General features: G+C 37.1%; 1 protein-coding gene across 3 annotated transcripts in view; it reads right to left on the bottom strand.

The window, feature by feature from the left end:
- Positions 1-16,420, bottom strand: part of MYO1B (myosin IB) — a 97,395-nt gene that overhangs the window by 45,771 nt on the left and 35,204 nt on the right. For all 3 annotated transcript variants that reach the window (XM_069860739.1, XM_069860738.1, XM_069860737.1), the window contains exons 4-6: positions 13,982-14,086; positions 10,952-10,998; positions 8,294-8,357 (exon numbers count right to left, since the gene is read on the bottom strand). In XM_069860739.1, the coding sequence (XP_069716840.1) occupies positions 8,294-8,357; positions 10,952-10,998; positions 13,982-14,086 (216 nt within the window). The remainder of the gene's footprint in view (positions 1-8,293; positions 8,358-10,951; positions 10,999-13,981; positions 14,087-16,420) is intronic.

A 16,420-nucleotide genomic window follows, 5' to 3' on the forward strand; every position in this document is an offset into this window, starting at 1 on the left:
GCCTTAGCCTGAGAGGAAGCATCTGCCCTGTGGATTGCTCCATGAATGGAGGAGTAAGCAGGAATGCAACGGAGTGTATTCATATTTTTATGAATTTTTACAGGTAGCGTGCTATGCATGTGTTGCCCACTGTAATTACCTAAGCCTAAACCCCTTCTTGTGGAATAGGAACCAAAACCCAAACTTCAGCCCACAAAATCATACAAGACTTAGGAAGCCCTCCTCCAAATATACTACAGACAGATTCAAAAATTAATTTCTGTTCTAATAACTAGACAGTGACAACAATGACAAAATTCACACAGTATTATTGAACTTCTGGTTGGCTCATAGTAGGACAAGTTTCAAATATTTTACAGACCAGCTGAACAATGTTATTCCATGAACATGCAATTGCCCAAAAGAAGAACCATAATCAGTGCAGCAGGTGACAGTGAACAGAGCTCCCAACAACTGAGGTATCAGATTGTAAGAAGACAAATAATCCTTAACCATCTAATGTGTTGTGTGACCACATCAGAACTTCAGCATGTTTGAATAGACATTTATGATTTTGTAACTCAATAACCTTACAGTCCCTTTCCTTCCAAAGGTGGCCCTGTTTCAGCTCCTAGAGGTTTTGCACATTCTGATGAAAGTACATTCAAAACACTCAAACAAGTGGCTGTCACACATTGCCAGCAGCTCATCTTTAGGATGATGCAGGTTACATGTTTCAACTTTTTCAATTTTATTGTCATCTTTTTTTTTTCTTTTTTTCAAACTTACAAATGACAGACGTGACAGCTGACACTATGCCAGAAAGGCACAGACCAGAGGGTGCAGTTTTCACTAGCAGCCTAGTGAGCAAACTCTCTATATCTGACTTCACCTAAGGTTGGGGCTCTCCTCCTGGAACTGTGGTTCAATCTCATTCTAGTTAGCCTATCAGATACCCGAGCTTCTCTAGCTTTTAACTCATAACTGAAAGTAAGAGGTTGGTCCACCATCCGAGTATTAATATTTGGGCTGAGAAAGGCAAGGTGAGCACCAGGCAGTTCTGAGTCATGCTGGCTGTGAAGGTTCCCCAGCAAAATGCTGGAACGGATCACAGCTAAATTTAATCTCAAAGAAATAAACAACTTCAGCCCCTGCGGTGGCTACACACACTTCAGGAAATGGCTGTATTTTCAAAGGATATTGAAGCAATGCAGTTTACAAAGTGGTTTGGCTTACTTTGGTTTAAAAATGTTCTGTATATAAATTCAGTAAAATTCTGTCATAAAAGCTCAGCTACATAACCTGGCAAAATATTGAAAGTATGTCTTTTTCTAATTACATGAATGTCTTCAGCAGATTTAACAGTTTCTTCAATATATATCACTTTAGTTATGTTAGAAGGATAACCATCTTGGATTTTTCAACACAGATTATCTTGTTCATATATTTTTTAGAAACAATGAAGTTAACAAGTTAACAGCCAACTTTCCAATATTCCAAATATTCCATGTTCTTTCAGCTTTTTTAATTGAGGAAAAAAGCTCCACAAAGCAATTACTGGCAGAAAATCAGGTATTTACCTTAACAAAGCAGCTGCTACCAATTCTCTTTAAAGCTATGCTCATTCTCTGATGTTTCCCTTTCTGTTCACATGCAGACTGAAATCAGACTGGTAGAGAAAATCCAGACCATCTGCCCTACTCTTAAGAAAACGTCTTCCCTTTGTTTGCCCACATTAGCATTTTAATAAATCAAACAAATGTATTTTCCTTAAAGCAACTACTGTACAACCAGTGACTTGTGTTAACTCCCAGATGATTACAAATTCTCTGGATCAAACAGTCAAAAGAGAAGATGCAAAGATGCATATCTGATTTCTGCACACATCCCCTTAGCAAGTCTGTTTACAGTGGCACGTGTGGACAGCTGGTGTTTATCTATATGAAAACCTACACAAGCAAAAGCCCCAGAACTCCCTCTATGTTACATTTTGTTATACAGTCTATATAAAATATGTATAGGAACTATACAGAATTAATTAGAGAGAACATACAGAACTACATATGGTATATTTATGGATTAGCAGTTCTTTCTGCATTACCTAACAATGCTTCTGCTTGAATTGAAACATTTAACATGTGGCATGTATCAAATCAACCGTAAAAATTAAATTGCTCTGAAAAGGTCCACCCTGGAAACACTTCTTCAATCATACTGATTGAATATCTGTCTATTCATATGACTCAAAATCGAGCCACAGTCCTCAGGTTTTGAAGATTATTTGTTATTCCTATTTCTATTTCCTATTTCTATTTCCTATTTCTATTTCCTATTTCTATTGGTTTCAATGCAAGAGATCTCTGTAAGCACCTTGCTAAACCATTCAACTCAACTCAACGTGAAAGGGGAAAAAAAAGTAATTTATGCTGAATACTTCTGCAAACTGTAATGTACAAGTTTACATTATTTCTTTCCAGTTACTTGACCCATGAACTTGATCAATGCAGAAAAAAATAGGATATTTGTAATTTTCTAAATACAAATTCCTTCAAGAAAGGAATGAGTAAACACTACAAACAAAAAATTATCCTTCCTTGGTACATTCTGAACAATCCAGAAAAGTTTATTTTAGTCACAGTCTCTTCACCAGGCCATGACCAAGGACCTTTTTAACTATTTAACCATTTTTTAGCCACAGAAGCTTACGTCTACACTCATGTCATTAAATTATGTTTTCTATTTTCCTGCCTTTATTCTTCAGCTGTAATCAAAAGAAGTCACTGATGAAAAAGAAAATACAGTAGTGGCTTCTCAGGAATTCTTTTTTTTCCATTACTTCCACGAAGGTTATAGTAATGTTCTCTTGAGTAAAATGATTCATAATTGTAGCAAACTAAAACAGTGAAAAAACAATAAAATTGTTAAATCCTGACTACTCAAGGGATAAGCTATGTTTTAAAATGAGCTAATCAAAATGCTTAGTACTGTTTGTTGGGATTTTGTTTTTTAACCACTTCCTAATTTAGTCAAGGCAATTACCTGAACAGCGGCAACTGTGCTAAATGAAATAGCAATGGAGATGTTGGAACAAGTTAAAATTAAAAGAATCAACAAGACTGAGTATCACTTTCCATAACGACTGATTGTAAAATTTGTGTAATATTTCCCTGAGCAAAGGAGCTTACTAACAGTAATCACAACTAAAATCAGCAGCCTGGGTTGTTCATTTTTCACTAGTTGGTAATTACTTTCAATCTTTTAAAATGAACAGACAAACCATAAAGAAGAATAAGTTTTAAAGTTACCACTATGAGTTTGGTAACTTAAAATTTGTTGCTTTACATAAGCATAGTTTTCCTCCATGTTGCTGTCGGAAAAGCTGGTAAAAGATGGCTCTTTCAGGCTCTTTCTTAATCGCCTGTTATTTAGACCTTAAGTACACTGTGCCTTTTCAAAAGCAGGCATTATGCATACTGTACCTCAGCTGCACTGCTATTTTCTCCTAGTTAATCATTACATCACTGAAGAGCTTAGGCAGACTAGGAAAGATCACCAAAAGCTAAAAAGCTAGGTATCTTTTAGCTGAAAATCCCAGGTGAAATCTGAAAATTTAAGGCTTACAAGTATTATAGGAAAGGGACGATAAGAGCCCTACTTTTGAAAAAGTCCTAAACAACTGGAATTGTGAATAATTTTGGACTATACCATGAAAACCTATTTCAAACATAAAATTTAGTGTACACAAAACTAACGAACCAAGCATGCACACAAATATCACCTGGACTACAAAACAGATTTAGCATCTTTGGGCTGAGAGTCACATTTTAGAGGTGTACAAGCTATTGCAATTAGCATCTATTACTTTGAAAACAAACATACCTGCTTTTACATGAAACACTTGCTATCCTGTAATCACAGAGGATTAGCAGTTTCTTTTGTATCTTTCTCCTGATTCCATCCCCACTACACCATGGTATTTATAATAAAGGGAAAACTAAGAATAGTACTGACAGCTTCTGTAGTCTGTTTCCACAATACTACACCCAGGTGAAAGTAAGTAATTACCCAACACTTCAACTGCCTTTCCTTACAAGTGCTCTGGAAAAATCCTCTGAGCACATAAGCGCTGACAAGAGCGTTCAGTGCAACAGCAGCAACAGTAAACACCCCGCAGGAGGACAGAAAGAACAGATATACCTTGTACTCAGCTCAGTGAAAGAACATGTAAATGCCAGGTACTTGTTTGTAAATGCATGTTAAAGCAGCAGCATACCTGGGACTGGTGTTATTACAAAACAGTGATGAAATATCTGGAGCCACAGATGACCAATAACAGCAAGCATTTAGCATCCAGGAGAACTCGCAAGAGTAGTTCAGGCTTCCTAACTCATGCACAGGTCAGCCCATGAATGGATGGGCTGGCTGTTAGCTAGCACCAGGATTGTGCACCTCACCTTACCTGGATTTCAGTATATCTGACTCATGAAGAAAACAAGGTGGGACCTTCACAGAAAACTAACAAAAAGGCAGGACTCTAACGACTCAGGCTTAGTACATATCTCAGCCTCCTAAGGCCTTTTTCTCCCTCCTGCTCACCCCTACACTTTAGTTGCTGTTGAAGTAGGGTCAAACAAGTACAACACACACATATTTTCATTTTGTAGTCTAAGGGCAAAAAAACTCCTGAATGAAGTGATATACTTAAAGATTGCATAAATTATACTCATCTATACTCATCTCAAATCTTTCACACTCAATTTCTTTTTTATGGCTGTACATCATGATATAGTGATATGTCAAATGCCTTACAAATCAGTGCGCTCAGAAGCTCTGAGCAGCCATGTCATGTACATGTAATGAGTCTATATGTGTTTTGTGCTCTTCAAACATAAACTTATCTTCAGTTTGAGCACATACCAGTCCTGACTTAATCTTAGTACAAACATCTCCCATTACAGTCCCTTCTATTTTATTATTTCCATTCTAATTTTAATCAAAAGATTTACCCTTGAATTTAGGGCACATTAAACATTTCAGATGTATCAGCTACTGCTAAGGCCAACGGACATCTCCATTCACTGCAAACTGGACAGGACAGACACCAGTACGCATTGTCACAATAATTTTACCTTCTAGCTCCATCCCCTGTGAAAGGTTCGCTTGTAGGTTAACCCTTGTCTTTAAGAAGTAAGAGGTCACTGAAGGCCACTGGGAGGACACAGTAGCATCAGTCGCTACATGAAGGGGCAGGAGCAGGTTGCCTCATCTTTCACAGAGCTTCACAGCATTTCAGAGTAGGACCGACTAGATCATTTCAAACAAGATCTTTTAGCCTAATGGGTCTCTGTTTATCTCTATCAGTGTAGTAAAATTAGGAGCTTATTTTCATTATCCTTGTCATCAAAATAAAGATGTTCACCTTCTCTGCGTCCAGTCACTCACAGTATGAAATACAGCTGTGATCCAAAAAGACCCCTAACTTCACTGGTGTTAGGAAATCAAGCTCCTCAGATACAACTATTAATGCTTAAACAAAATATTATGATATCATTTTCATATCACATTAACACCAAGCCAACAGACGGTTAGAAAGCAAAGAATATTTATGAATAAACTTATCATACTTTCTCTTTTAAGGATAGGAAACCTGAGTTCTACTTGACTCCCTACTTGATGAATTAAGATGACAAATCCTAAATTTGACTAAAATCAGAGTAAATTCTAAGTGGGGTAAAAGTATTTAAGTCCTTGATATTTCACCAGAATGGTGAAACCTCAAAGCTTCTCATGCAAGTAATTGCAATTGCTGCAGATGTGTGGAAAAAATGTAAAGCACAGAATTCAACCCAGGTTTTTAAAGAGGGACGGATGGACTATCCAATTTCATGAATATTAAATCAAAGATGAGCTATATTGTGAGGTTTAACAAGGCCAAATGCCGGGTCCTGCACTTGAGGCACAACAACCCTATGCAGTGCTACAGACTAGGAGAAGTCTGTCTAGAAAGCTGCCTGGAGGAGAGGGACCTGGGAGTGTTGGTTGACAGTGATTGAACATGAGCCAGCAGTGTGCCCAGGTGGCCAAGAAGGCCAATGGCATCTTGGCTTGTATCAGAAACGGCGTGATCAGCAGGTCCAGGGAGGTTATTCTCCCTCTGTACTCGGCACTGGTGAGACCACTCCTCGAGTACTGTGTTCATTTCTGGGCCCCTCACCACAAGAAGGATGTTGAGGCTCTGGAGCGAGTCCAGAGAAGAGCAACAAAGCTGGTGAGGGGGCTGGAGAGCAGGTCTTACGAGGAATGGCTGAGAGAGCTGGGGTTGTTTAGCCTGGAGAAGAGGAGGCTGAGGGGAGACCTCATTGCTCTCTACAACTACCTGAAAGGAGGTTGTAGAGAGGTAGGGTGCTGGCCTCTTCTCCCAAGTGACGGGGGACAGGACAAGAGGAAATGGCCTCAAGCTCTGCCAGGGGAGGTTTAGGCTGGACATGAGGAAAAAAATTCTTCACAGAAAGGGTCATTGGGAACTGGAACAGGCTGCTCAGGGAGGTGGTTGAGTCACCTTCCCTGGAGGTGTTTAAGGCACGGGTGGACGAGGTGCTAAGGGGCATGGTTTAGTGTTTGATAGGAATGGTTGGACTCGATGATCTGGTGGGTCTCTTCCAACCTGGTTATTCTATGATTCTATATTAACATGCAGCTACAGGAACTCAATATTTAACTGAGACATACCCTGTCAGTATGGTGTGTTTCGTATTTCAAAAAGTAACATCTTTACCACAACAGGGCTTAGATATAAGGTCTTTATTTTTTAAATCTATATTCATCTTCATGCTAATAGATACCTATTAAATGTCAGAATACAGGCAGAATGCCTAAGATAGACATGTTTTAGGAAGATCTAAAACCACATCTGCCTTTGACTACACATGATGTCATTACATCATTATAATTACATGTAATGCTATAACTACAGCATGCAAAGATTTACATGGCAGATAAACTATAGAGTAACTATTTCAGTCACCTTTGATATGACAAAATATTTTAATTAGATGATTCAGCATGGTACTTTCAAAGACAAATACTTGTCAAAGAAGAGTTCATTTTTATGTATCTGTTTTCAAAGTGAAACTGAAACAAACAACACAGCCAGCCTGCTCGAACCTATTTGTTCACATTTAATTATCGATGAATACAATGACTATGTTTGGCCTCTAATTCCACTGACTGCCACATGTTGAAGTTAACAGATAGCTGTAAACACTTGAAACTCAAAGCAGACACTGTTAAAGATCTATGTTATCACAAAAATCACGTTCTTCCAGGCACAGCTCCAAAAGATGACCTAGTCAAGAAAAAATGTTTGACCTGTGGAAAAAAAAAACCATAACCTGTATTTACGCATAAAATTCTTCATAGTGTTTTAAAATGTTTATATTATATTTGAAGAGTTGAATTTACCTTGGACAATTTTCATTGTTTCACAACGAGTAAAACGGTAAAAAAGTCAAAAGTTAGTCTTTAGAAACAGCAATGATTTTGGCCAAGTGGGAAGAAAGGTCAAGGCTAGGTCAGTGACACCCAGTACAGTCACTCACCACTCTCCTCCGTCCCTTTTTAAAAATAAGAAAACCAAACAAACACAGCTTTTTGTACCACAGAAGACTAATTTATTTTAAAAGCTGCCTTTAAACTCTTGAAAGAAAAGCAAGTCAAAGCATTTTCGGCTGACATTCAGTTCCCAGCCTCTTTTTTTCCCAACATATGACTGGTTAAAATTTCTGAATTGTTACAGATTTCATAACATCATCCTCACATACTAACAAAATCTGAGGCCACCTTTCCCTCCCTATACTTAACAGCATTCTTAATAAGCATATCCACCTCATGGTGATCTCCAGCATGCTTTGTGTCACAATGTTTTATAATTTTTAAGAATATTTCAGACATGAAAATACATGACCTACCAAATCAAGTATTACAGTTGATCCCATGTATTCAAGTACAAAAACAGCCTCAAACACCTCTATCCATCTGCTACTAGGTTTAGAGACAATATATGAACCTATGCACTCTACTGCGTTCCTTTAAAACAATACAGTACATTCATCATTCATGCTTACTTCATCAAGTCTGTTTTCACAGACTCTAAGTTATATTATTTAGCACCCGAAAAACAATAAAATTAAACATTAGAATTCATTACATAATGGAGTGAGATTTGATTAGAAATCTTTTCAATAATTTAAGCATCTTTCTTTTTGAACAAAACATTTTAGGCTGTTAATATGCTGATATCAAGACTAATACTCACAGTTGCTTATAACTCCTCCAAGTGGATCACCCTTGAAGTCAAACTCGATATCCATGTATTTCCCCTTTGAAAAGAAAAAAAAACATATTTTAAGACTACAGGTTCTGATTAAGAAAAACTACTCATAACATTTTTTAAGACATTATTTGGTCATTTTTACAGTCTAAAAGAGCCATCTGGCAACCTCCTGTCCACTTCTTCAAATTCTGAAAAACAGAAAATTATTCACAGCTTCTAAGACAATTGCATTACCACAGCCAGAGATTTTCATGAAAATAACTTTAATCAGGTTAGTAATGCAATCCAGTAATTTGCTCTGTTTTTAAGGTTATATGAAGAAAAAGCACATTATATAAACACTCACGAGAACACAAAAACCACCAAACAATACTTGTGGCCTTGTAGGTATTATCGTGCTTATTAAAAGAAGAATGCAGGAAGAAATTCTCTTCCATCAAGACTTGTTTTCTCAGTGTAAAATCATCTCAGAGCATGAATCAAGGCAGTTGAAGAATAGTCACTCTGTTTGATTTTAAGGACTGGCTGGCAACGATTACTGTTAGTAATCATGGAGTGTCTGTCCCTAAGCGTGTGCCTGCCTTGTGAAAGTGATGGATTTTTCCTTCTGAAGTCTTTCCCTGGTAACTCAGGAGGCCAGAGGCAACAATTAACAGACTGTCACTGCAAACATGATTTCACTTTTAGCTGCACTGGCACAGCGCGTTTCCATTTGACTTCTCCACATCGCAGAAGATTGCTCTGGTCTTTGCATCACTTTAATTTAGATGACAAGTGCTTAATGTAGTAGCAGCTATGTTTAACAGTGACAAAATGGAAAGACTCATATTGTGTAGAAAAGGCCAAAATTAGTGCAACTCACATTGGCAAGGAACTTAGAAAGATTAAAAACTGCTTGCAGTAATTCAAACAAATTCCATAAACCACGCACAGAAATGATCTCACCACCCTCTGGTGCTTACTTAACAGAGGACAAAACCAACCTATTGAAAGAAGCCTTATGTTTATACTTCCTTATTCAAATAGCACTTAGGAAGCGTTTTCTTTTTTTCTTTCTCTTTTCATTACAAGACATAAAAATAGGCACTTTACGCTGACTCCCTCAAAGATATTTTCGAATTTACCGAGTATTTTGTCAAGATTGGCTTGACTTTATATTTAAACTCTTTTCTTCTCCTTGCTGTCAGCTGAAGTAGGCTGAACAGGACAGTACTTGTACTTCCTTGTTTGAAGTTAATTCTGAGATTATTCAAATGTCTAAGATAAAGAATTAAATTAGATAACTAAATTTTGATTCCCCAAGGACTGGGCAGTTGTATGTTAACAGAAGTATTTTTAGCTTTGTGTTTATGAGCAAGGACTTGAAAGGAGAAATAGTAGTTGGTTGCACTGTGTCCCGGAAAGACTTCTGTATGCAAATGGCACCTCTTCTCCACTTCACTGTCATCTCCTTCTGCTTTCCACAGTACATCATCTCTGACGTACATTGTATTTTTTCTCCCTTTCTATAAAAAAAAAGAAAAAATTGTCTAGAGTACCTCATGTTTTGTCCCTGATCTTTGGATGAGGATCGTTTGCTCTGTTCACCAGCACTGTCAATGACAGCCACAATGACAGCCATATAGAACAAGAACATTAACCCTTGAGAATCATATGGAAGGGGAGAGGAGCCTGTTTTGTGGGACAACAAGCTGCCCTCCAGTGTCACAATATCCCAGGCTTTTATCGATTTGTTTTTATGAGCAACGCAACATTTTTCCAGTGTATTAATTTGTCTTGTGTTGCCTGCTGTACACATCTCACAACATTACTTTCCTGCACACAAGTAAGCAAATTACAAAGTTGCATTCAGTCTTCTGATTTAAGCAGGAGAAACCAAGATTCACATTGTGAATCTCCCAGCTCGAACATCATCGGGGGGGAGGATGGGGTAATTGTCAATTCCTATAGTTTCACGTTCAGTTTCCTGCTAAAAAAGCCTGAATTTGACCAGTTGATTGTAAAGAATAGAAGCAAAAAAGTAACATTACAGATGTTTATACTAAAAATAAAGTTGTAAATAAAGTTTGAAACATCATAGAAAGACAATGAGAACCTAAACAAGCAATTTTAACAAAAAGTGTACACATGTGGATGGAAAGTGAGATCAACACTTGCCAAGCTAGACACAACTGACATGAAAGCCACCAATGCCCAAATATTAAAGAATCCAGCTGTGTTATAATTGTGTCGTCATCCAGTCACAGACTGCTACATACTAATTTTTTTTTCGTTTTTTTGTTCTACTCTCTACTTTGATTCTCAGTAGAACTCCAGGCTCTCATCAGAAACCAACAAGATTTCTGACAAGGAGGTGAAATATCTTTTTAGAAGAGGGGTGACTACTAATAACGCACTACTAACATATTGGGGAAGAAGAACATGCTCAAATTTACAAAATTAAATACCGATTGCTGTTGAAGATATTCGCCCTCTCCAAACACCACAGTCCTCAAGCAACTAGAAGAAAGTTCTCTCTCAAATTATTTATTCCCTCCTTACAGATGCCTCAATGCTGATACAAGATAAAACAGAAACAGCCAACAAAATAACACCCTTCCCTAAAAGGAACTGAAATTCCGCCTTGAAGAAAATACTTACAAATCTAGAGGAGTTGTCATTCCGCACAGTTTTGGCATTTCCAAAAGCTGGGGAAAAGAGAAAAACAGATCTGACAACCAAATCTATCAGTAAAAAAAAAAAATATTTAAATGCTAAAATATCTGTGACTGTTAATACATTTAGAAGAATCACAGTCTTCTGAGAAACAATACCCTGTTCATTGTATGGGAAGAACACTGAGGATAGATGGAGCGTGACAGACATGGTCTCAAATGAGAAATCACCTGTGGAAGCCCAAAGAAACTTTGTCTCAACACTTCCTTGGTTTAAAAAAAAAGCATGCAAGGAGAAATGGTTCCGAAACTGCACCTACATTGAGTGTGTATCCTTGGGGTTTGAATAATCAAATTAAAAGCTTTATTACCCAAATAACTTTAAATATAAGGAAGTATTTCTTTCTCTTCCGTCTAGAGAAAGAAATTAATCCTAGTTCGCAGAGCTGAAGATGGTAAAAGATGGAGGCCAAAACTGAGTAAACTACAGAATGACACTTAAAAATTGTTTGCATGGGACAGTTTAATCAATGCTTTTAAACTGATTTATTTACACTGTTCCAACACATTTATCCTAGCTTAAGCTGAACATCAATCAGGTGAAATAAGTCCAATTTACAACAGAAGTTTAACGCACTCTCTTCAGCTTGACCCAAACCAGCTTCTAGAATAGTTTGGTTTTAATTTCTTCAGCTCAAGTTTTCTGACAATGAAACTCTACAAAAGGACCTCCCAGGACTATATTCTGATGGGCAGCCACCAGCTTTGAATATAGGCAACACAAAACCTCAGACTAGAGGACAATTCAGGTTCTAAACATCACATATTGACAAAGCACATAGAGTCAAACAGGAGTGTCCCATACATCACTAAGTACAGTCCTCCTTCTCCAACAGGAGACTTTATTTATCCTAGTGTTTATTTATATAGCATACATATTTTCAAAGATCAAGTCAAGTCAATGTTTATTGGACAAAAATAAATACACACTTTAAGGCTTCGACAAACTTGCATGAGTAGACTTATTCTTGATCAAAGAACTAAAGCCAAAAGGAAAAGTTTGTTGCTCCTGAAGGCCAAGGATAAGTGAAAGAATTGTTTTTAAAATCTTTCTGCCCTGCAATAAATCATCTTTTCAACAACCAAATCTCTGAACTTCATTTTCTTAAACACAGTGCTGAACAGTAGCGTCATTTATAACCGCAGAGAATCAAGCACAAATGTTCCATTATAAAGTATGAGACGCATTCCTCAGTTTTCCCTTTACTTCATTGTTTCTAGAAGTTAATTTACAGTGACAACTGCAGTTTAAAAAAAAAATCCCATAAGATAAATTATGCATATGTAGCATTTATGCCATTTTCTTGCACCTCAGCTTGACTGAAATAGAACTACATAACCAAAGAAAAAAAAATCTAACCAGAAATGCATAATTTCTGTCTAAAATGTATATAAGCAGCCAGGTTTGCCCAGCAGCCTCATGGAATAATCCAGTGTCCTACCTTTTGAGAAGCTAAATAGGCAGTTACTGGTGCCTTAAAATGATGAGGCACTCGGTCTGTAAGTTTAGTCCGTTCCTCTTGCACTAAAACAGGGACTCATGGACCAGCAAGAAATTAACTACACTTGGCAGTCCCCGGGGAACAATCTAGCTTTGGCAAGAAAAACCTCCATACTTAGAATCATAGAATCACCAGGTTGGAAAAGACCCACTTCCCATACTATTTCTGTTTACATCTGAAATCTGCCTTCCAGAACACTGCTCTTCTCTGTGAATTCAAAACAATGGAAGATTGTAATCCCCTCATACAGTTTTAAGTAGAACATGTCTGATCATCAAAGAAAGCATTATCCTGCACTGTTATTATTCTTAAATTTTAACATTTCATCCTTTCTTTACAAGTCTCTGCTTACAATTTTCAGTTTGTGTACAGTCAATGAACACATTTTACCCATCCAGTTCACCAGTACTCTCAGCCCACTTCTTCATTCCCTTACCTTTTTATTTATTGTTCCCCCTCCCAATTCTCACTTTTATAATATGTAGATTGTTCGCTCCCTATAGACTCCAAATCCTCACTTATATGTAAAGATATCTAGGCAATAAATAAAATGTTGACACTCGACAGTCTTACAAACACTGCATATTATCTGGCCATAATGCAAAATTATTGTACAGTAGTTATGAGAATTTCTCTTGGCACCATAAAAGCTTAGAGAGCTGTGGGAAAAACCAAGCCAGGAATCAACACAATACACCTAAGTAAGTCAGTGCTACCCAAGGCACTTATGAAAGCAATTATTAGACAAATGGAAAAAACTGCCCACTCTGAGGATCACATAACTTATCTCTAGAAAAAATGAAGATCCTGTTACTGGTAGCCAATGTCTTTAAATTAAAATGACTAATTAAAAAATAAGAAGTCTTCCATGGGAGAGCAGGAAAGGCAGTTGTCAGGAAGACAGGCCGACAGAGTCGCTAGACCCAGTGAACAATAAGCCTCAGGGAACAACAGGCACACATATGGATTGGCTTTTTTTTTTCTGAGATCCATTTCTTCACTGTTTTTGGTTTTGTTTGGTTTGTTGTGATTTTTTTTTTTCTAAAACAAAAATAATGCTTTACAGAGCTTGTTTGTTTACTAGAGACTACAATAATACAATTTGGGAAGAAATTAATCAGAAGGACTGAAGTCGAGTCTTTTGATACAGCCAAGCATCATCAGAGCAGTGTTAAGAAGGGGTATGCCCCTCAGAGAGCAGCTGGAGGAGTCTGGGAAATATGACCTAACTTCCTAAGCTTTCCCTTCACAAGGGACACAATTCTCTTTACCATGAAGGACACTGTTTTCTTATCAAGAAAACTGTTCCCTAACTGAATAAAAACTTGTAGCTGTCTTCACAGAAAGCCTCTCCTAAGGTTCTGGACACCAAATAACAATGAAACAGCAACAGATACAGTTGTCCAAACAAACTCAGCAGGAATGCTGACACACATGTTCCATGAGACACTTACCTTCAAGAACTGGATTTGACTGCAAAAGTTGTTCTTTTACTTGATTAACCTCTGCCCCTTTTCCACATACAGCAGCTACATATGACATGACAAGTTTGCTCGCCTCTGTGGGGTGAGAGCAAAATTAAACAATGATAAGTACTGGCATACAGACCATAAAATGATTTGCAGACTTGATCACGTTTTCACCATGCCAGACAGGAACTGGAAGCACATTTCATTTCAGTTTTCCTCTACATTGTTGTACTATCTGGAAATGAGGAAGGAGCCTGCCCTGCTGTGAGATCTACACCATTACATCAGCGGCCCTATAGACTCTACCTACAGCCTTCCCAGGCTAAAGAAGCCAATGGTGGACATGGCACATTATCTGCTACTTCTTCATTTAGCCTCAGTAAGAAGCATTCAGTAAGGGGAGAGCATTATCCCTAGCCGACAAGCTGGAAATGTTTTAAGTAGCCTGAAAAATATAGACCCAAGAAGTTTCAAGACGTAAAATCCAATCAGTTTGTATAAGCAGATACACAATAACACAAGTGTAAACATGAAACAATTACTCATATGTAATTATAACTTTAAATTACGCTACAAATAAATTAATTACTGCAATATCACCTAACATTAGGCAGTCTGTTTCAAAGTGCAACGACCAGAGAAAGTGAAGAATTAATTTAAACAATGAGAGCAATTTGAAGGTAAAAACTTTTAACAAAGCCTGGAATGATTTTGGACTCTCAAAGCTGGGTCCATACAGGTGACAATCACTCATGTACAGACAGAAACAACTACTAAATAATCCATCCAACATTTATGCTTTTGCTGGTGAGGACAAAGAACAGCTGAGAAAGGACTCTGCTTATAAACAGTCTGTGATGTTCAGTATGATGCAAGATAGTGAAATTTGAGGCAAAATCAGATGATATACAAAGTAATTACTAACATCTGGAATCCCTACCAACTCACCACAGTGATCATAAAGAAACAGTACTTGTTCTTCAGAGATCTGCTACAAATTTAAGGATTTCATTTCAGGAAAGAACTGACAAAGAAAATGTTATCCCTTGGATTTTGATTCTTTACTATTTAACCAAATTTGCAAGTTCATACTAAATTACTATCCCATATTGTCAGGAAAACTGAGAAAATCTGCAATACAAGAAGTAAGCAAGGAACAAAACTACAGGTATGTCCGTAAGAACTCACAAATACTTCAATTGTGCTTTGAACTCCCATATTTAAGAATTCACTCCCTTCAGACTTGGAATTACCAAATTATTTGATTTGAAATATTTCCTAGTACAGTCAACATCTTTAAGTAGAGCTACTCAGTCACTGAGAGAAGAAAGCACTGAAGCAGCAAATAAGCTATTATAAAATAATATGCATTAAGACAACATCCAATAACTTCAAGATAAGCTTTGAACATCACTGAAAGAATATAAAGGCCCTTTTTATTACGAACTCTGTTTTTTCCAATAAAGACACCAGGAAGGGAATCATCACCTTAACATCTAAAAACATTTAATTGCCCCATTTATTCTGGTAATGTACCATGTCTTCTTGCACAATGTTACTATCAATTAGCAATATAAACAACATGCAGTGAAAGAAGAACAAAACTGGAATTAAATTAAAATATACCACCAAGAGCAAAATTGGAATTAAATTAAAAAAACATCCCAACAGATGACAGTTCAGTGCCAGTTCTTCCAGCCCATACATGCCAAATGTTCTGGCTACCAAAAATCCAAACTATAGCTACACAGGACCTCTACTAAGAAGCTTGTTTCCGTAACTCCTCCAGCAACTTCCTCCTCATCCTCCCCCAACCTTTTTTCTGCAAAGAAAACCTGACTTCTCAGCACACAGCCTCATTTCAACAACAGCAGTTACATCAAATGTTATAGAGTCAATAATTGACTTGAATTTCAAACCCTGTATTATTCTGTACTTGCCTTTACAAAGAAGGAATAATACATATTATGTACCATATGGCTACAAAAGCTACAGAACAGTCAAAATTTCTTTAAAAATCTAAACCTTCCAGAATATTCTGTACAAATGGAGAAGTTCAGAAACTGAACCACTGCTACACCTTCCAACTGAATACATAAATAAGAGGTAGACCTCAGTTATACGAAGTGTCTGGTAATTCATAGCTCCAGAGGAAATCAAGACGTTAAACAACACCAATACAACACTCCTTTCTAATGTCTTAAGTCCTAGACAGAATCTCTCAACAAAATCAGAACTTCATTATTTTAATACACACTTTTACTGAACACATATGCTTTTCACATTATCACACTGAAATAAAGGATTATGTTACAAGATTTCAAAACTTCTCAATTGGATGTCACTAATCAGACAAATTAAAAACAAAGATAAAGCCTACACTCTGCATTTTCACAAGAGTCTTGGAAAACAACTTCTTGTTGA

The sequence above is a fragment of the Phaenicophaeus curvirostris genome, chromosome 7, assembly GCF_032191515.1.
Source record: "Phaenicophaeus curvirostris isolate KB17595 chromosome 7, BPBGC_Pcur_1.0, whole genome shotgun sequence".
Taxonomy (NCBI): domain Eukaryota; kingdom Metazoa; phylum Chordata; class Aves; order Cuculiformes; family Cuculidae; genus Phaenicophaeus; species Phaenicophaeus curvirostris.